Source organism: Ictalurus furcatus, chromosome 24 (assembly GCF_023375685.1).
Source record: "Ictalurus furcatus strain D&B chromosome 24, Billie_1.0, whole genome shotgun sequence".
NCBI classification, from domain to species: domain Eukaryota; kingdom Metazoa; phylum Chordata; class Actinopteri; order Siluriformes; family Ictaluridae; genus Ictalurus; species Ictalurus furcatus.
Genome location: NC_071278.1, coordinates 15,090,300 through 15,111,999, shown reverse-complemented (window position 1 = coordinate 15,111,999; position 21,700 = coordinate 15,090,300). Strand labels below are relative to the sequence as shown.

The following is a 21,700-nucleotide window of genomic DNA, read 5'->3' as shown; positions in this document are numbered from 1 at the left end:
ACTCAGTATTATGAGAAAAAATCTAGTGGGTGTGATCCTGATAGCACCCTCACAAAATGTACACAGTATTTTATACTGACAGATGTAATAGTCTAAAGGGCAGGTAGAAACTGCAGAAAGTCAATGACAGCATCTTGTTTACAACAGAAAGCTTTTGCTTTTGGAAAGAAAAATATGAGAGAATGAGGAATTAAATTAGTACTGTAGTTACTGGTCCTTCTCAATAGTAGCTCGCTCGACTCAAAACGAATTTGTGTAGCTCTCACAGGAGATTATGTCTCCAAACTTAGTGGTATGGGTAAATTGTAAAGAATATGTTACTTTAAAAATCAGCACTTAAAAATAAATAACTGAATGAAGCACATAAAATAAATAATCAACAAAATGTAGGGCATAGCTAAATCATTGAAGAAAACATTTTCTAACCATGATCTTTCTTTCCTTTTTTTGTAATGCAGCTGATTCCAACGCAGCCCTGTCGCGCCCACAGCGCCCGCTCTCGGCCCGGGTGGCCCACCATGGCCCAGCTATGAAGGGCTACCAGGTGAGCCGCAGCCTGTCACAACACTCATCCGGGCCATGCCACTGCACACCTGAGGACTTTGAGGCCACGCATGACTACTTACGCCATGCAGACCACCCATACTACCCACCTGGTGGACCACCTGAGCCCCTGGCACTACCACATTCTGGGGGAGGCACTTTCCCACGCTCTCATTCCACTCAGCAGCAGCCGTATGACTCCCGCGAAGAATGTTTGTCTTCTGCTGGACATGGACACGGGCATGGACATGGACATGGGCACCCAAAGATGCATCGCATCCCTCCTAACCTGCTCGATCAGTTTGAGAAGCAATTACCCTTACACCCAGATGGCTTCCATACTCTACAGTACCAGCGCTCAGCCAGTGGGGAGCAGCGCAGTGAGAGTCCCAGTCGCATTCGCCACCTGGTAAATTCCGTCCAGCGCCTATTCGCCAAGTCGCATTCACTCGAGGCACCATCCAAGCGTGAGCTCAATGGATGCAGAGATCGTGACCGAGAGCGAGGCCAGCGCAGTGGAGGTGAAGATGGCACAGGGCACCACCACCCAGGTACGCATCAGTCACGCACAACCCGCCGCAACAAGAGTCGGGAGCGCAGCAAGAGTGGAGACTCGCGCCACGATTCCCGGCACTCCTCACGCCACCGCAGCAAGACAGCTGGCTGGTGGAGTTCAGACGACAACCTGGATAGTGACAGTAGCTTCCTGGTAGCTGGAGCCAGGGGGGTAGGACGGGGATACCCACCGGGTCACGAGACCCTGGACGCAGCCATCCAGGAGCTAACCTTGAAGAAGGTGAAAGGTCCTGCTCCTGGAGAGTGCCTGGCTTGCAGCACCATGGCCAGGGTAGGAGATAGTGGGCATTCTCTTAAGAGGAGCACGTGGTCAGCCATGACAGTCAACCAAGCCAGAGAAGCATATCCTGCCTCTCAGGGAGGAGGATCAGGTTACGATAAGGCTCTGGTACCTTTGGATGCCAAGTTGAAGGAGCGTAATCTCCATTACCTACAGGCAAGTTTGTGTGTGTGTGTGTGTGTGTGTGTGTGTGCACTTCTGGTTGTGAATGAGAGACACTTTTCCCACCTTTATACTTGATTTGGCTGCCACAGAGCAATCAGCAGTGGAATGCTATGTGCATTATGATTCAGCAGAGTACTGATTCATTACACTAACAGTCTTTCACTGAGTTGTTAAAAATTTGGTCAGTTATCTTGTAGAGGTGCAAAGATATGGCGTATCATATAATATCATTTAATGCAAGGCTCTCGATTTGATAAGTCTGCAAAATGGTTAATACATTTAACACACTGCATAATAAAGTAGGATATTTGTCATGAAATACCATTTATTTTCAGCTCATCTTGGGAAGTTTTTGAGATGTAGTTGAGGTGGAAATTTTGCTGAGACCTAGCAAACCTTGTCTATCGAAAATGTATTGTATCAAGACACTCTCATAACATATCGAATTTGAATTGTGTGTATCATTACACCCCTACTGTCTTGCAGTGAGAGCAGGCTTAACTGATTTTACAGAATTTGTGTTAACGTGTGTGGCACCAATAACTTCAACAGCATGACATGTTGTATGGACAGAACATATTGGAGCTGCAGCACCCTTCCCTCATTATCTTACAATGACTGGCAGGATGGGGAACATGATGGCAGGAGATAGACACAGCTTTTATAACCAGGCTGAGTGTGAGTATCTCACGAGGTAGCAGGAAGCCCCATGCACTCACTCAGAAAGATCAATGTCAGAGGAAAAACAAAGCCTTCAAAACACTATTGGGGATTTGCAATAGACAAAACAGACCACAGATGTTGTACTTCACATACAGTGTAAGCACCCTTATCATGGAGTGTCAAACCACCAATTGTTTTGTATAGTGTGAACAAATCATAGGGTTTGGTTGTACATGATAGGTAATTTAAACATGCAATCTGATTCAGAAGATTTTATATATATATTTTTTAAATGTACAGTGTATTACTGTAGCTTCAGTCAAGGCAGTAAGCCCTGCTCAGCTCCAGCTGTTTGAATATTCATGCTAAAACCAATACATGCAGCCAGACACAGTCACACTGTCGCTCTCATTGACTTGCAGATTCACCTTCCTGACAAAAGGAATTAAGCAGTGTTCAGAAACAGGTTATTTGAGCTGGACTGACTGACAGTTCTTCACTGTGAAATAAAAATGATGTGGTGATTATATTTATCAGTTATTACTCTGAGGTGTCGAATCTGATGCCTTTATCAGGCCTGTATGACAAAATGTCAAACAGCAGAAATGTACACAACAAAAAATTTACATAAACCATATAATGAGAGAGCATGCATGCAGGCGAGATTTCTATCTCAATTTAATTAAGACATATCATGTATGTAACAGAAGTGCTATACTTATGTAACATAGCCTTGTTAGCACACTACTGGTCACTACCATCATCACACAAAGCCAGTCATATCACAAATCCAGGACACATGAAGGCTTTTTAAATTGGTGTGCTCGAATTTTAAAAAGCATATAGAATATCTGGCATGAGCTATGACCTCACACCCAAATGATAGATGGTCTTTAACAGGCATTGTGTGTTGATTACAACAATGTTATGTCATGGTTTGTCTGAATACTCAATTCTGATTGGCTGGAAGGTGTGCATTGAAACCGTTGAATGAACAGGTAGTTCCGGTCAGTTTAATCACCGTTCTAAATGAGTGCACTACCTATAAACTGTAACCATAGTAACATACAGTTACAGTTGCATGCAGTAGCTAAACGCACAGCTTCATTATAAGTAGAGACACGGCACAGACGAAGGTAACTCTCTCTCTCTCTCTAATAACTATTTATTAAAATTCACTCAAATAAATGTAATCTTATCAGACTACTTTATCTCTGTGTATGATTTAGAGCAGGCATAATTGTAGATCTAATGACCAGCATATTAAATATCTAATGAAAATTAACTGTTATTTTATCATTTCAGTCAAATTTTGCACTGAAAGCATCAATGACAGTTTTAATTTGTCAATGCTGGCAAGTGACCACGGTATAAGTGGGGTAATCCACGGCTAGGTGTGCGTTACAGAATTTTAATACACTTCCACATTGCATAATGCAGCCATGGATTATCCCTTACATATCACAGTGCGGATGAATTCTAGAATCAGCAGCATGGATCTGAATATTTACAGCTGTAATATAAATTAAATTTATATGAATGCATTCATTTTAATACATTATTTTTCTTATAACAGCTCATTCAGAGGGACTTGTAAGACAAACGATCCACATAATCTATGGCTAATAATAAACTGATTAAAAATGGAATGTTATGTAATGAAGAAAAGCATATACGTGTTGACATGGTGTTTTCTGTTAGGAGAATTCATTTAACATTTATGGAAGGAGTCTCAGCATTTTGTAAAAGTCAGTACATTTCACGACATGGGAGTTAGCTCTGGTTATCACTTATATTATAGTAGCTATGTAGCATTGTTCCTACATCAGCATTTGTTTTTTTCTCTCTCTTGAAGTTGATGAGAAAATAGAAACCATAAAGCACAAACTCGTCTGTCTCATGGATGTTCTATAACATTAAATGTAACTATAAACAGTTAAAAAGAGTAATATGTTATTCATGAATAAATTAGAAATTGGAATCATTGACAAATCATTGTGGTATAACAGGAATACTATCTCCGATACAGATAGTCTTCAAGAACAATGCTCAATCCATTTGTAAGCTCACCTCTATCAGTGAAATCCATAAATAAATATTTATCCAGTGTACTGTAGCTTATGTTGAAGTGGTATACTGTTATAGCTACAGTAATGTGTAAAAATGTAAATGACTTAATACAGCACTAACACACTATTTAATTTGCATTCATTCACAACAGTTATCAAGCACGTACTTATGGCCATAATCTCCAGATGTATAACTGCACTTACCCTCATTCACCCCCAAATAAATGGACACAAGCACACACAAACATGCACACACCCTTTACACAAACCTGTAGGGAGCAGCGTGGATACCCTGAGGGCAGGCTAAATTTGGGCTCCCTGGAAGGTCCCACCCCCTCTCATAACTGCCATTTCCGGTACTGATGCAGGCTGAGTGTTTCTATGACAACAGCAGGTAACGCTGTTTGCACTTTCTTCTTTACCACTCCATCTGCGAACCACAGCAGAACTCTTCTCTTGATGGATAGTGATACATTAAAGGGAAATACGTTTGTGTGTGTGTGTGTGTGTGTGTGTGTGTGTGTGTGTGTGTGTGTGTATAAATGAGTTCTCCCTAATACTCACATAATGCATAGTACATGCATCCATCCTGTATATTAAACAAATATAAACATAAGTAACAGCCTATATGTCAATTCTTCAAGGTTACAACAAAACAAAAGCAACAAAATCTCAAAAGCAGACACAAATATAGACATCCAGGACTGAACAGATTATGAATATGTGATCTGTAAAAGTACAGATATTAATGAATAGAAACAGAGGAAGGAAATATAATTTGTGTTTAGCATTGTGTTTGTAGTGGTTTTCTTTTCTGAGATAAGATTATACTTATTCTATTCAAATGGTCTCTCCATCCATAACAAATTATTGTCTAAAATGGCTAGTTTAGTGTTTCACTGCTTAATAAACCAGATCTTGATTTAAGACAGAATGTAAAGGGATGCCAACCCACCTTTGATTTAATGTCATTACAGTTTATCACTTTACTACTCCTCATGAGATGCAGTATGTTAGGCCATTGACTAATATCAGGCCCCAGCTGCTGCTATGTAGGTCAAGCTGCTGAAAACAGAGGCCAAAGTCTTTGAGTTATTAGAGACACTAGAAGACTGACTATATCAGTTTGGGGGATCAGGAGAGCAAGGCCTGTAGAATGTATTACAACACGGGTGCTCAACCTTTTTTGGCCATTTAAGGGCCCAAATTTCTTGTGCTCCAAGATTGAGAACTTATACCTTAGAATATAAGAGGAGTAAGAATATAAGAGGAAATTAAAGGTCTCACCTGAACGATTCTTATTATACTGGCTTTCCACTTGTTTCAAGGGAACAAATAGTTTGAACCGACCATACAAACCAGTAAAAAATGAATTCGCCTTTGAGCAGACAGACATGTCTTTTATTTGTTTATTTTTATTTTTTAGAAATAGATAGAAAACAACACCTGGGTACTTTGTGTTGCTTTTACAAGTCGTATGACCCTATCTGTAGCTTCTTATTCAAAACAGTTCCGCAAGAAAAGCTGGCACACTCACCAAAGTGCTCCAAGCTTGACCGAAGTAATGGCAGATGGCAACAGTTGCTAAGCAGTGAAGAGAGAGCCAAGAAAATACAGCAAAGCCGCTGTAATTACATTAGTAGGCTGCCTAACTACCTAACTAGTCTTCATAGGTTTATCCTTCAGAGCTAGGTTTTCAGCATGCCCTGTCTAAACCATTCTCCAATCTCCACTGTTAATAGTTAATGCACTGTACTACTTTATTTTCTCCATACATAGTCAATTTTTAAATGAAACTCCAAAATGCAGTTACAAACTGTTTAAAGGAACATTCGGTAATCTCACATTATGAAAAGAGGGTCTAAGAGTCAGCAGTATGTCCTGTATAAGGGCTAACTTATCTCTTCTGGGATTCTGAGAGACAGAGAGAGAGAGGTGCACCTTCACCAGTTGGGGCTCCAAGTCACTGAGTAGGGGCAATTTTTAAAGATAGAGAGCACAAGAAACGAAAGGCAGCAAGCTGAAGAGAATGAATTCACAGAAGCTGTGGGCAAATATAAGAATAATAGGCAAGATGGAGCAGGTAGGATGGAGAAATTTGTGAGTTGTGAATGGAAACGTGTTGGGGGGTGGGGTGGGGGGGTGTGCCGTTGAGGACTCTGAGAGGGAAAGCAAAGTGTTACAGAATTTAGTGGTCTGAGATTGTTTATTAATGTTGCTAACTCTTGTTGATTACGTTGCTCTTTCCCTAATGGAAAGAAAGAAAGACCCTTGGACGAAACGTGAAGCCTAAAAGGCTGATGGAAATAAATGGAGCACTGGAATCTTTTGAAGGTTTTATACCCTGAGAGGCAGAGTAGGGGGCAGGAACACAGAGATCAAACTGAATCACCTCTTGAAAGCTATGACCTTTAAGTACCCCATGACTGGACATACAAAATACTAGCATATTTGAGTGTGTGTATGTGTGTAAGTCAACTTTGCCCTGTGCCTGACAGAAGTCACTAAAGAAGGTATGATAGCATGATGCACTTTCTCTGAACCCCATATTGGAGGAAAAGAGGTCATGCTCTAGTGTCACTGGTATATACTGTTGTAAAAGGAACTGATGAGAATAGCATGACAATGTTTCATCCTGATGTTCTACTTCTGTTTTGAGCTTTCTGCACTTGTGACTCACTTTCTGTTGTTGTTAATGGCCCTACTTGAATACCCTAAAGATTTCCCAAAAAAAACTTCATGCCCAAGTCTTCAAAGGATAAGCTCACCTGGATAATGTAGACTTGTACCTAAGAGCTGCTGCTGTAATTATGAAGACTTTCATTTGCTCATCCCAGGAAGTTTATTGATTTCATACTTTCAACACATTTAGTACTGTTTGACTTTAGAGTATACAGTTAGAGTTACAGCAGAGTAGTGATTTATAATCACTTTTTTTCCATGTCACCCAGAAGAGGGTGGGTTCTCTTTTTCACTCTGGTTTCAAGTCTGGTCATGTCAGGGAGTTTTTCTTTGCCCCGTCACCACTGGTTTGTAAAGATATGAATGGGCAGTTGATGAATGGGCGTTGTTTTGAGCACAGTGGTCTAGCACCTTTTACACTATGTCACATGCAGCTTGTCGCTTACTGCTATTTTGACAGAACACTTTACTGAACTCTGACCTGTGTGTTTATGACAGGTTCCTTCTGATGATTGGGGTGGAGGGGGATTGTTAGAAAGTGGAGGAGAGATCCCATGCAGACGCATGCGCAGCGGCAGCTACATTAAGGCCATGGGTGATGATGACAGCGCAGACTCAGACACCAGCCCCAAAACCTCACCAAAACGCTCGCTCATTGCTCAGAGAGATGCTTTCCGCCGTTCCATCAGCATGGACCAGCGCTCTTCTACAACAAAGTGAGTTACTAACCCATAATTCTTAGCAAATGAACATAACTAACTCACTGAGCACTTTATTAGAAACACCTGTACACCTACTCATTCATGTAATTATCTAATCAGCCAATTGTGTGGCAGCAGTGTAGAACATAAAATCATGCAAACATGGAACAGCAGCTTCAGGTAATGTTTACATCAACCACCAGAATGAGGAAAAATTGTGATCCCTTTTATTTTGACCATGGCATGATAGTTGGTGCCAGACGGGCTGGTTTGAGTATTTATATAACTGCCGATCTCCTGGGATTTTCATGCACAACAGTCTCTAGAGTTTACTCAGAATGGTGCAATAAAGAAAAAACATCCAGAGAGCAGCAGTTCTGGGGATGGAAACTTCTTGTTGATGAAAGAGGTCAATGGTGAATGGCCAGACTGGTTTGAGCTGATAGAAAAGCTACAGTAGCTCAGATAACCACTCTGTACAACTGTGGTGAGCAGAAAAGCATCTCAAAATGCACAACACGTCAAACCTTGAGGTGGATGGGCTACAACAGCAGAAGACCACATCGGGTTCCACTTCTGTCAGACAAGAACAGACATCTGAGGCTGCAGTGAGCACAGGCTCACCAAAACTGGAAGTTGAAGACTGGAAAAACGTAGCCTGGTCTGATGAATCTGGATTTCTTCTGAGGCACACAGATGGAAAGGCCAGAATTTGGCACCAACAGCATGAATCCATGGATCCAACCTGTCTTGTGTCAACAGTCCAGGCTGGTGGGGGTGGCGTAATGGTGTGGGGAAAGTTTTCCTGGTACACTTTGGGCCCATTAATACCAATCAATCTTCGTTTGAATGCCACAACCTATTTGAGTGTTGCTGCTGACCATGTGCATCTCTTTACCATCTTCTAATGGCTACTTCCAGCATGTTAATGCACCATGTTACAAAGCAAAAGTCATCTCAATCTGGTTTAATGAACATGACAATGAGTTCAATGTTCTTCAGTGGCCTTCCCAGTCACCGGATCGCAATCCAGTAGAACACCTTTGGGATTTGGTAGAATCGATGATGCGTGATTACCATCATGTCAACATGGACCAGAATCTCAAAGGAATGTTTCCAACATCTTTGTGGAATCCATGCCATGAAGAATTGAGGCTGTTTTGAAAGCAATGGAGGCTCTACCCAGTACAAGTATAGTGTTCCTAATAAAGTGTCCAGTGACTGTAAATGATTGTTTTTTTCACAATTTCACTGTTTTTTTCCCCACAATTTAGCTCAGCTGAGTTTTTTAAAAGAATACAGTATGAATGTCTTTTACATGCTGTCCCTTGGCATTTTCTCCATTGTGAAGAGCTGGTTATTTTTGTGGCAATGAATCTGAATGATAATGAGTACTACTCACATTGTTGTTTCCCAATATTGGAGCACAAATGATGGCCTCTGCATTCGAGTCGACACCGCTGTTACCAGCTAGCTCTACAGGCTTAAATATATATGTCATCACTCCTAGGAAGAAATTTTCATCTTTTTCCTCCATCTCTGCCTACAGCATTAGCAGCATTTTGTTTCCCACCATCTCATCAAGTGCTGTGGGAGACAAGTAGTCGTAGTCACAAGCCAGTCAATCCTGGTGGATAAAGTGCACAATATGACATATTTCAATCGGAAGGGCATCATGTTCTGAAAATAAATTCATTTGAATATCCATTTCATATTGTTTTTTTTGGACACCAATCCTCTTCCTTGAGATCTACGTTCCTTCAGGTTTCATCTAACACCCCTGTTTTAGTTGATCAAGAACTTCTTATGATTAGATGGTCAGGTGGGCACACTTATGGTTGGACCTAAAGTCTTCAGGAAGGTAGATCTCCAGGAACAGGGTTAGTGACCAGTACATTAGAATATATATTATTGATATGATATATTATTTTTAATATTATTAATCATATTTAATAACATTTGGCTGGACTATTTCAGTTTAAAATGTATGGTACTTGTTATTGGTGAGTACAAAATGTACTACATTAAACAAGGTCTACGAGTCAAATGCCTCAAAATAAGTATAGCATCACTCCAATTTATTCAAACATTTATTCAAAAGGACCTTCAGTAACATTGGATTCCAGTATATTTAAAAAAACATAGAAGTACGCTTAAACTTGAAACAACCATTTCATAAGAATTCTTTTCCGACGTAGTAGAACAAATTCAACACACGTAGGTTGCTTATCCACTATGTGACATTGCTTTTATACAAACAGTTGTACATATTTTTAAATTAAATTTGTTCACTGAAGTTTTCCTAAATTTCACTGTGTCTTCTTGTGCCCTGGCATATTGCAAGAAAATGGATGGACTCATAGATTATACAATTCAATCAGCCAACATTGCTACCTTTTTTTCAATCACATAATGCAAGCTATCAGTGAAAGTATGAAATCTATGTGAGTGGATGTGTTTGATTTGCACATCCACTCACACAGATTATTTTACTTTGAGTAACAAAATCAAACAGTTTGTCGAGTCCTGTGTTTTTGCCACACCAATGAAGACTTTCACATTTCACAATTTTACACCTGGTAGATATAATAACAAATTATATATGTGTACTGCCAAGAAAAAATGCAGTAGTGTCTCTTTCATTGTGTTCTTTTTTTTCTCATGTTGACTTTTATAAAATGTAGGATAGATTTTTATTTACTTGTTTATCACTCTTCCCAGGTACTCATGTAAACAGTGTACAGATTCCTATTCAAACAGCCGTACCACACCGAAAGGACATGCACGCTCTCGGAGCTACACACGCTCCCTAACCAGCTCACAGGTAACACATTCTCTCACAGTTAGCACTGTTCCAGACAGTAATATTGCACCTATCCAAAGAATAATAAAAGTCTCATTACTGCAGGTTGATTATCTATCTGACTAGGCTTTTACATAATGTGCCACTAGAAGAGCTCTAACACAAAGGCTAAGCCCCGATTCTCCGATGTCATTTTATTTCCACTTCCAGTGTCTACATTCATAGTCATTCATTACTTTTGAAAAGCATGACAAATGACCTGTGCTTCCATGCTGCTCTTTCCTCAGGCTACTCAGGCTGAAAGCAAATAGAGTGTCTTTGTTTTTAACTTATAATTCGTACAGTCTAAGGCAGTAGACGTTGCAGATGTGCATGTAAGCATAACCTTTTTGCTCCATTGTATCTGTGTATCGGTAGTTGGGGGACACGCTGAATCGTCAGTTCGAGTCAGTGTGTGAGAGCATGTTTGGGGAGACTGAGTCGCAGGCCGTGGAGGCCTTGGATCTGCCCGGCTGCTTTCGTACACGCAGCCATAGCTATGTGCGTGCCATCCAAGCAGGCTGCTCCCAAGACGACGACTGCCTGTCCGTCTTCTCCATGTCCGGCCCTCAGGGGAGCATTAAGGGTGGCGCAGGTGAGGGTTGTTTGTATAGGTGCAGGTGTGTGTGTGTGATTGTGTATGTAAGGGTGAGAGTCTGGGTAAATAGATATCTCTGCCTCAGGCTCTCACTTTCTCTATGCAGTAACAGGGATTACTCGAGGATCTTAATGAGTTTTTGGATCACCCAGTCACTGCTGAGGAAACAGCTCAAGGCTTTAGATATCAAGAAGAAATTCATTCTCTCGCTCTCTCTCTTTCTCTCTCTCTCTCTTTCTCTCCCTCTCTCTCTCACACACACACACCTTTTCACGCCCTTTTTATGCTCTAAATCTTCTTCTTTAGCTTAAATTAGAAAATCTCTTTAGAGCTTTAGTAAAGCCACAGTGAAGTGTAAAGCATGTTCATTGCCCCCCACCCACACCCATCACCCACCCACACACACACATACACCCCACTATAAACCTCCCGACCCCCACAAACAAACATCCTTTTGAGGACTTTCCATTGCAATAATTATTAATATACAAACGAAAGCTATGTCTACACCCAAATCTAACCTTAACCTTGACTTCAGTAACCAAATTTTTACTCATTTTGTTTTTAAATAAAAAGCTTCGGTTTTCTTCATGGGAAGCAGCCAAATGTGACACACACAAACACAGTGGATATCCATAAGCCCATTGCCTAGTAATTGGGTTACAAACCCCTTTAAAACACACACTAGGCCCTGATTTTGTAAGAATTCATGCAAATAAAAATGATCCATGAATAAAACATATTTTTGCACGTTCTTTTGATGTGCCTTACTCAGATGAAAGGTCCCATGTGACCAAGCACTCTGACAGGCAGTATGATATAGCATGACTGTCAGGGATAAAGAAGATGGTTACAGGAGGAGAGGAGCTTAGAGGGTTCATTTTTTGGCCTCCGCTTTACAAGGCAAAAACAGACTATCTTTAACTTTTTTGTGAAATTTCCATTTCATAATGCACTTTCTGTGATTTAAAAGTTTACCACAGTGAATTGTAAGTCATGAGACATGGGCAGTAGATAAGCAGTAACAGAAAATACAGAGGGATGACAAACAATAACGGGAAATGCAGAGAAACATTAAATAATCAAAACAGATATTTAAAGGAATGCTTTGGAGTAATGGATGTCTTTTTCACCAATTTCATTTCCATAAATTTATATGTGAAGAAAAAAGAATTTCACTGTGCTGTAATGTATATGTGACCAATAAAGACTCGTCATTTCAATATAGCTTGTTTCGGTATGTATTTATGGATAAGATTTTGGGTGGGATAGACCTTCATTATGTTGGATACATTAATCTCACAGCTCCAGTACTATAAAACTATACAAGTAGATATAAGACATTAAACCTTTTAGAGTTAGGAAGAAGTAGTGCCTTTTTTTTTCTTGGAAACATTCCATTAACATTAACCCGTTATGGGTTTTTGTCATTTATAAAGGCTAATGAACTTTTGTTTTTGATTTATAAATGATATGATTCAGCAGACAATTTGTGTTTCTTCTAGTGTTCCCGTATAGGAAAGGCCCACCTCCACTTCCGCCACGCATGTCCAAGCCCATGATCTCAGTAACAGCACAAAGCAGTACTGAGTCCACTCAGGATGCCTACTTCCAGAGTCGGCCCAAACTGCACAGTAATTCTGTGGACCTCAGCGAGAGCTCCAGAGGGGGTTACTACCCAAGTGGGGGTGCAGTGCGCATCAGACAGAGCAGCAACTCTACAGAGAGCGTAAGCATGGATGGTCGAGCCTTAAGGGACTCTGGCTATGTGGGAGGGACAGGAGCCATGAGACCCAAGCACAGCGCCTCAGCCGAAAATCTGCTAGAAGGGCCAAGGGCACTGAGGGAGCGTGGTGGAGGCAGCCTAGGCAAATCTGCCTCCCTTCCTCAGACCAGCATCATGCTGAGCAAGACTGTTAAGAGCATGGAGGAGCAAAAGCAGGAAGGCAAAGGGCGCAAATGGAGACCATCTATAGCTGTTCAGGTGGGCAAAAAATCCAGATGTGTTTATGCTGCACTCGTTTGAGCTAAGACTATGCAACAGATGAGCAACAAGGCGCAGATATACAGCATACTAAACGTACCTAATAAAATGACTAGATTTGTTGTCCCATGCTTTTTCTGTAGTATATCGCCCACTCTGTTTCTTTTCTAGGTGGATAGCTCTGAGACTTTGTCAGACTCAGATACAGAGGGCAAAGCACTGAGAGAAGTGCACTCCATCGGAGTCCAAGTAGAGGATGAAAAAAGGTATCTGTTCTCTCATTTGCTTGTTTTTTTTTTTTTCTTTTCAGTTTAGCTTCTTTCAGTCTCTCTCACTCTACTAGTAAGTACCTGCAATCAGAGATTACTGGATTGTGAAGTTTATGGGGGTTGTGTGGAGTGTAAATCACATACACATACACACAGTGGAGTATATGTGTAAGGAGCACAGAGTGTGATGAGAGGGTATAATTAGGCCTTACGTGACATGCCACATTGTGTGCAAAGATGTCATAGTCATCCAGGCTGGGCTGGTAAGCTCATTATCATGTGTGTCATATGACAGGATCATTAACCCCCTTCAGGTTTACGAATATGAGGTCATACAGTTAAATGGGTTTCTTTCTTTTCATCAAGACAAGATCATGTTTGACTGGACCTGTCGCACTAGAAGTACATTAAATATACACTAATGAAAGAGTATAATGTTATGCCATGCTGTGTTTGCTGCCACTCATTTAAAATACTCATTTAATGAATACCATTTGCTTCTTTTTTTTTTTTTTTTTTAGGTGTGACAATATATTTTATTTAATTGGTTGGTCTGTTAGCAGTATTAATTATTATTAATTCCAACATTTAATACTGACTTGTATAGTACTGTTCTCTACACTCACCAGCCACTTTAATAAGACACCTTTACCCCTGCTCATTCATGCAATTATTCAATAAGCCAATCGTGTGGCAGAAGTGCAATGCATAAAATTCACCAAAACAGGAAAACCATTGTCTGGTTCTTCTTCCAATCTTCTATCCAGTTTTGGTAAGCCATGCCCTCGATAGTCTCAGATTCCTGCTTTTAACTGATAGGACTGGAACCCAAAGTGTTCTTCTGCTATTGTATGCTTTCTGCCTTAAGGTTTGACATGTTGTGTTTTCCGATATGTTTTTCTGTCCACCACAGTTGTATAGAGTGGTTATTTGAGTTACCATTGCCTTTCTGTCAGCTTGATCTAGTCTGGCCATTCTCTTCTGACCTCTCTTGTCAACAATGTTTTTCTGTCACTGGATGTTTTTTTTGTTTTCTCTCGCCATTCTGTGTAAACTCTAGAGACTGTTGTCTGTTAAAATACCAGGAAATCAGCACTTTTTGGAATACTCAAATCAGCCCAGCAACCATTGCACAGTTGACATCACCTTTGGGCAGCTGTCACAAGATTGGCTAATTGGAGAATTGCATGAATTGCACATTATCATCATGTTTTCAGTAACAGTGTATTTTTCACTTTATATTAGTGCAAAATAGTTTGGAATTTTGTTTGAGATGTAGGATTTTACCAAACAAAAAGTGTTTCATAAGTGATGTAATAAATGTAATTCTTGGTATTGGACTCAGTTCTTTGGACCCTGCTGTATTCATGCTGTTGTTAAAGCTCCAGTGAATTTTATTCCCTGATTACCTTCTAATTTGATTCATATTGTTCTTATGGTCATACAGTATAAAGTCAGTGGGGCTAATCTTTGGCATAGATTATTTTACCTTGACCAATTACTTCCCAATTCCCAATTACTTGTACCAGAAGTATTTACGTGTTCCTGATTGGATGGCCAATCAAGTATGCTTTCTAGAATATTAACATCACACCTATACAGTTCTAAGATTGGTCTGATCAGCAAATGAGCAGTGCTTTGTATATTTCTTTATATTTTTTTTACTTTATATTTTTCTTTTCTTTGTATTTTTTTTTATTATTATTTTAAATTCCAACTTCTCTGGATGTTTAATTTAACGCTTAGGTTTTGTAATATTTAGAATATTGGAAACACTATATTCCCTGAGACAATAAAAGAGAAATCCAAATGTCCAATATCACAAATACATGAATTATTTTATTAAGGAATTGCTTCTTTAATGTGCGTGATTCTTTACAGACGAGCACGATTTAAACGCTCCAACAGCGTGACAGCAAGCGTGCAGGCCGATCTGGAGATGGAGGGTTTTGGGGTTCTGAGTGTGCCAATGCAGGATAAGGGGCTGCAATTCGGCTGCTCCTTCCAGCGCCACTCCTCAGAGCCTGAGTCGGAATATCGCTCCACTGTGCACACACAGGGCCAATGGGCATACCGGGACCACTACCATGGCGCCTACTCCACTGAGCCCTGTGCTCTGGAGCTGAGGGCTCTGCCTCACACACACACTGAGCGAGCAGTGGCAAGTTGGCACGAAGGCCCACGCAGCTTGCCCGACTCAGGCCGAGCTTCACCGTGCCTCAGAGATGGAGAGTTCTTCCTCCGCTTGTTGCAAACCGAGGTGGAGAGGATGGAGGGATGGTGCCAAAGCATGGAGCGAGAGGCAGAGGAGAATGAGCTGCCAGATGATGGTGAGTTAAGATGGAAAGAGGTGAAAATCTGCACTTCGAAAGAACTACTCTGTGTTAGAATTAGATTGTTGTATAGCATCAAAATGAATGCTGATTTGAGAGGATTTAATTAATCAGCTGGCTGGATTTAAGTTCCCACCCACTATTCCCTTATTTACATGCATACAAATTTCCCCACATGTACACTCACCTAACACTTTATTAGGTACACTATGCTAATACTGGGTAGGGCCTCCCTCTGCTCTCAAAACAGCCTCAATTCTTTGTGGCATGGATTCTTCAAGATATTGGAAATATTCCTTTGAGATTCTGGTCCATGTTACATGATTGCATCACGCAATACCTTTAGATTGTTCAGGTGCACTTTCAAACCACCGAAGCCACTGAAGAGTTTTGAACTCATTGTCATGTTCATTAAACCAGTTTGAGATGGCTTTTGCTTTGTGATATGGTGCATTATCATGCTGGAAGTAGGCATTAGAAGATGGGTAAATTGTGGCCATGAAAGGATGCACATGGTCAGCAACAATACTCAAATAGGCTGTGGCATTCAAGCAATGATTGATTGGTATTAATAGGCCTAAGAAAACATTCCTCACATCATTACACCACCTCCACCAGCGTGGACTGTTGACACAAGGCAGGTTGGGTCCATGGCTGTTGGTGCCAAATTCTGACCCATGGCTGACAGAAGTCAAACCCTTCTGCTGCCTCAAGGTTTGATGCGTTGTGCATTTTGAGATGCTTTTCTGCTCACCACAATTGTACAGAATGGTTATCTGAGTCACTGTAGAATTTCTGTCAGCTCCAGCCAGTCTGGGCATTCTCCGTTGACCTCTTTCATCGACAAGACATTTCTGTCCACAGAACTGTCACTCATTGGATGTTTTTCTTTATTGCGCCATTCTGAGTAAACTCTAGAGACTGTTGTGCGTGAAAATCCCAGGAGATCAACAGTTATAGAAATACGCAAACCAGCCCGTCTGGCACCAACAAACATACCACGGTCAAAATAATTGAGATTACATTTATCCCCATTTTGATGACTGAACAATACCTGAAGCTGCTGACCCAGATCTGCATGATTTTCTGCATTGCACTACTGCCCCAGGATTGGCTGATAATATAATAGCATGACTGAGTAGGTGTACAGGTGTTTGTAATAAAGTGTTCTGTGAGTGTACATTTAATTTATATTAAACATGTCCTATTGTATGTAAGGTGTTGCAGTAGTTAGCAAATAAAAGGAAAGCATTCAGTAGGCTATCAAGATCCATTGAAGTTCTAAGGAAAGCAAGAGTCATCCAAGCTCATAGGAAAGTCCAAGGAACAACCTTTTTTCCATAGCAAGCAGCTCAGTGCATGTCAGTACAGTACCTGTCGTAGACACAAACAAAAATAGATGTCTGAAGAAAGCATGAAGCATAATGTTCAAGACACCACACACCCCAGCTTATAATATAATATAACATAATATAATATAATAAGCTTAATATATTATATTTTCAATATATATAATAACTTCAAAAATGTGCAATCATATCCAAGCGTCTTTGAACAGTACAGGTTGGTGGTTCATCTGTTCAAGACACCATATCCAGGTCAGTGCTTGATGGTGCCTCTTGTATGGATATGCACCTGACCTGATGAGCTGATAATGATCCATGTCTGCACCTCTAATTCACATTTACAAATTACCTGTTAACACTAAAGCCCATTACCTATATTTTAGGACAAGGTTCATGCATGCACAATTATGATGATCAGGCATAAGAGGGTCAACAACTGCTTGAACCCGGCCACATTTGCCCTTGAATCTTAAGCTGTCTAACTAATTAAACTACTATCTAATTGCAGTCTTTGTTATAACCTTTGTTATCTTAGCTTGCTCAGTTCCGACCATAGTTTGTTTTAGCTTAGCTTGTTTGGTTAGCATCATAGCCAAGTATTAATTCTAGCTTGCGATACAGTCATCTGAAGCCCTTATTATCTATATGTCACGTGTTTTATTTGCAAGTTCCAGTTGTACTGTGTTTTAATAAAGATTGCTATAGAATGGTTGTCTCTTAACCTTACTGGAGAAATCTGTTAGCTATCTCCTAAGCAAATCAGTGTACTACTGTAATTGCTGGAGCACTGCCTACCATAAAATCACTAACACATGGCCATAGAACCGGTTTACACTAACTGTAAAATCCCTAACAAGTGGACATAGCTAATGCAAATCATTATCTACTGCAAATTAAAACTGTAACATATGCAATGTCTTGCTTGGAATATTGGATTTTATACTTGGTTTACCAAAGAAATGGCCTGGGTCAACAGGAGAACCAGCAGTGAACACAATATCTGAATTCAGTCTTAAAGCCAGTGTGCTTTTTGTAATGAGCTGTTCTCTCCTCTCCTGTAGTGCTGGAGCTGATCAGAACAGCAGTGGGCAGTGCACAGATGTTAATGTCCCAGAAGGTGCAGCAGTTCTTCCGCATGTGCCAGCAAAGCGTGGTAAGCAGCAGGCCTTTCCTCTCTCGTGCTGGCCTGATTCCTCTCACTAGGGAGCCACTGATGAATTTCATTACAACGTCATTATTGTTTAGTTACTTTGAGACTTAAGGAAAACAAGCTCCTGTAATCTAGGGCACTAGATTGATTTTTCACTCCTCACATCGCCCCTCAGGACCCCACAGCATACCCCCAGCCCACAACTCAGGACCTGGCTGGTTTCTGGGACCTGCTGCAGTTGGCCATTGAGGATGTGCGTGTGAAGTTTCAAGACCTGCAGAGGATCAAGGAATCAGGCTGGAGGCTGCCTCCTGAGAAGAAGGTGAGAAGGAAGGGTCAGACGAATCCAAGAACCAAACCTCCGGTGGGAAGGGGAGCTCCTTGTGTAACTGAAACTGGAAATACATGACTACCTAAGCAATAACAGAGTAGCAATGGAAATATTCTATAGAACACTGTCATGCCACACATTCTGTTATTTCTGAATTATTCAAACTTTATTGTCACTAACTAACATGTAAATTTCTCTTCTCTCTGTTTTTCCTTTTCCATCTGCATTATAATGACATGGTCTGTCTTCTTCTTCTGCATGACTCCCTTGGTATTGTATATGTGTATTTGGTGTCCTTTGTCCTATTCTTGCAAATGCTCCACATCCACATCTATCACTTGTCATCACTCATTCTGTGCCCCTCTCTACCACCACAAATCCCTCTCAGGAGGAGACAAAGCTTCCTCCTCCGTTACCAAAGAAGCCAGTAGGCGGAGTGACTGGGAGTCTGCGGGCAGAAAGCATGGCAGAGGCAGGAGTGGGAAGCACTGGTGGTACGCTAATGATCTCTCGTGGTCGTAGTATGCCCATTCCCTTACCGTTACGGGAGAAATCCCTAGAATTGGGCGATCGGCAGAGGCTGGAGGCCAGGCGGAGGCTCCTCCAAGCAGGCCCCAAGCGAGCTGGTTCTTTCCGTCAGAATTCGGCCACAGAGAGCGGCGATAGCATCGAGATCTACATCCCTGAGGCCCAGACCAGACTGTGAGCCAGCCAAGATCACATTTGTCCGTAAAACAAATATAGCAAGTCTCCTCTCCATTTTTTGAGTGACCCACAGTATAGCTCACCTACCAAGCATGATTCAAATGAGATGGAGAAGAGGCAACATGGGTACTTTCTGGAAGAGAGATCACTCACTTCTTTGTGTTGAAACTTACAGATTAATCCTCACTGATTAAAAAGGGCTCCCACCAGCACAACCACTTGGTATAGACTGGGTTGTTGTTGTTGTTTTTCTTTCACAAGGCTTATATAATATCCCGAACCCTTAGGACTTTTTTCAATAAATGTCTCCACGGAATACGGGTGCAATATTGTCTTGGTGAGAGGATTTTAGAAATTTAGCTACAAATAGCAGACTCTCTTTTGATATAGTCTTGATATCTAAACTGTGCATTTACAGTAGTTTTGCTAGTGTGGTAACAGTAGCTCCTCTCACTGTGAAACAGCAGCACACTCTTGTGGCCAGGTCAGATAAGTGCATCCCTAAATCTCAGGCCTGCATGTGTGAATTTGGGCTTCATCCCTAAACGCAGTATCGTTTAGTCACAACAGATCAGAGTCAAACAGAGTCCCCATTTCTATTTCATTTATGCTATCCATTGAGGATAGAGACAAAGTTCTCAAGTTCTAATTTTCTCCATCTGATCATTTTTCTGCTTTAGCCACACAGAGACAATCCCCATCCTGGTAATTGTTCAGGAAGGGAAGCGTAGTCCTTCCTCAAGTCCACTTTGAACTTCTGTGTAAAAAAGAAGTAGAGGAAAGTGTGAAATCTCTTACAGTGAAGTCAATATTACCCAGACAGAAACACTAGCCTCTTAGTATTAGAATGACCGAGATCTTTTCTAGATGTAAGAGTATAGAAAACACTGGGTTTAGATATAACACTGGTATTCATTTTTGTGTTCCTTTAAAATGTTGAAAATATGCTGTGCCCCCTTACAGCAAAGGAAATTACTGATACCGCCAGACCTCAGAAGTTTTGCCTGGATGTGTTTTTATTTACTTATTACACTCTGTGTGTTCTCTGTGTGTGTGCGTGTGTGTGTGTGTGTGTGTGTGTGCGCGCAAAAATAGTGTTTTTCTTTGTTCAAATATTGTAAACAAAACAATGGCTGCCCTTTGTAACACCGATTGCACCTAGTCTTTTATATATATATATATATATATATATATATATATATATATATATATATATATATATATATATATATATATATATATATATATATATATATAATAACTATGTTTTTGGTTCAACTATAGAAGAATTTGAAAAGTATTTAATAGGAAATTGTATATTTTATAAATGACATTTTTAGATTTAAATATGAAAAGAGAAATCCCAAATCAAAAGTGAAGTATTAATCAGTGTACTATAAATGAAAAGAAGGAAAACAAAGAAAAGGGCAGGATGTCTCTGTGGTGTCACATATCCGGATCATCAGTGTTGCCTATTTGTTGTTACATATTTATATGAAATCATATGGAGCCTGCTGCTTGAAGTGCCCAATTTCTCTTCTCTCGCTCTAGACCTCAGCCGTGATAGGCTACTTGTGTGGATTTTGAATTAAAGAAGAGCCAGGAGCCACTTAAAGTCTTTGTTGTCCTGTATAGACTAGTTGTGCCTAATTAGCACTTTGTGTGGCTTTTCAACTGACTATGATATTTTACTCAATATAAAGTATGTTATTCATATGGAATAGGTATGGTTCTGATAATTACATTTGTAACACTTTACTGGATATTCACTTCAGCCAGTAATCTATGTAACATGCATGCCTTTTAATACATTCATGTATAACTTTTTATACTTTATTTCAGTGAATCTGTTATGCCAGTCATACTGTTATTTATTTAGTTAGTTGTTTTTTGTTTGTTTGTTTTAAACTAACCCACTTTCAGATTGAGGAGGAATGCCAATGACTGCACTATATATATATATATATATATATATATATATATATATATATATATATATATATATATATATATATATATCCTTTGTCTCCTTAATCTATTTCTAAATTGCAGATCATCAGCATCTAAAAACTAGGGAATGTCATATCTGGCCCAGCATGTCAGAAAACAGGAAAGCACAAAAGACTATTCCCTTTTCCACTGTGAAGGACGTCTGTCCATTTGGCATACTGGACTCCACATTTCTAGTTGTTCTTCTAGACTCATGATTTTAAAAGAACATTGTTTTTGGGTTTTTTTTTTTTCCTCATAAGGAAATGAAATCTTGCTTTTTTTGTTGCTGTTTGGCTGGTTGTTTTATTTTATTTTATTTTATTTTATTTTATTTTATTTTATTTTATTTTATTTTAAGCATCAGACATTTGCATTTTCGGATGGACCCATTACCTGTTTGGAAGACTGACACGGAATCATTTTGACCGTCAGGCAAAGTGTGTCTCAGAATAAAAGGATGGACAATCTTCC

The 21,700-nt window shown here is 40.2% G+C and overlaps 1 protein-coding gene across 1 annotated transcript; it reads left to right on the top strand.

Moving 5' to 3' along the window:
* The first annotated feature begins 403 nt into the window (after positions 1–403).
* dlgap3 (discs, large (Drosophila) homolog-associated protein 3) lies at positions 404–20,368 on the top strand. The gene is made up of 10 exons (XM_053612664.1): positions 404–1,555; positions 7,477–7,694; positions 10,401–10,503; positions 10,900–11,116; positions 12,625–13,103; positions 13,275–13,369; positions 15,254–15,702; positions 18,113–18,204; positions 18,377–18,523; positions 18,921–20,368. The coding sequence occupies exons 1-10, from the start codon at positions 428–430 to the stop codon at positions 19,236–19,238; spliced, it is 3,246 nt and encodes a 1,081-aa protein (XP_053468639.1). The 5' UTR covers positions 404–427; the 3' UTR covers positions 19,239–20,368.
* Positions 20,369–21,700: the final 1,332 nt, after the last annotated feature.

Coding starts and splice junctions, on each gene's coding strand:
- dlgap3 (XM_053612664.1), top strand. CDS start 428: ATGATCTTTCTTTCCTTTTTTTGTAATGCAGCTGATTCCAACGCAGCC. Junction 11,117..12,624: donor GAGCATTAAGGGTGGCGCAG/GTGAGGGTTGTT, acceptor TGTTTCTTCTAG/TGTTCCCGTATAGGAAAGGC. Junction 18,205..18,376: donor GCATGTGCCAGCAAAGCGTG/GTAAGCAGCAGG, acceptor ATCGCCCCTCAG/GACCCCACAGCATACCCCCA.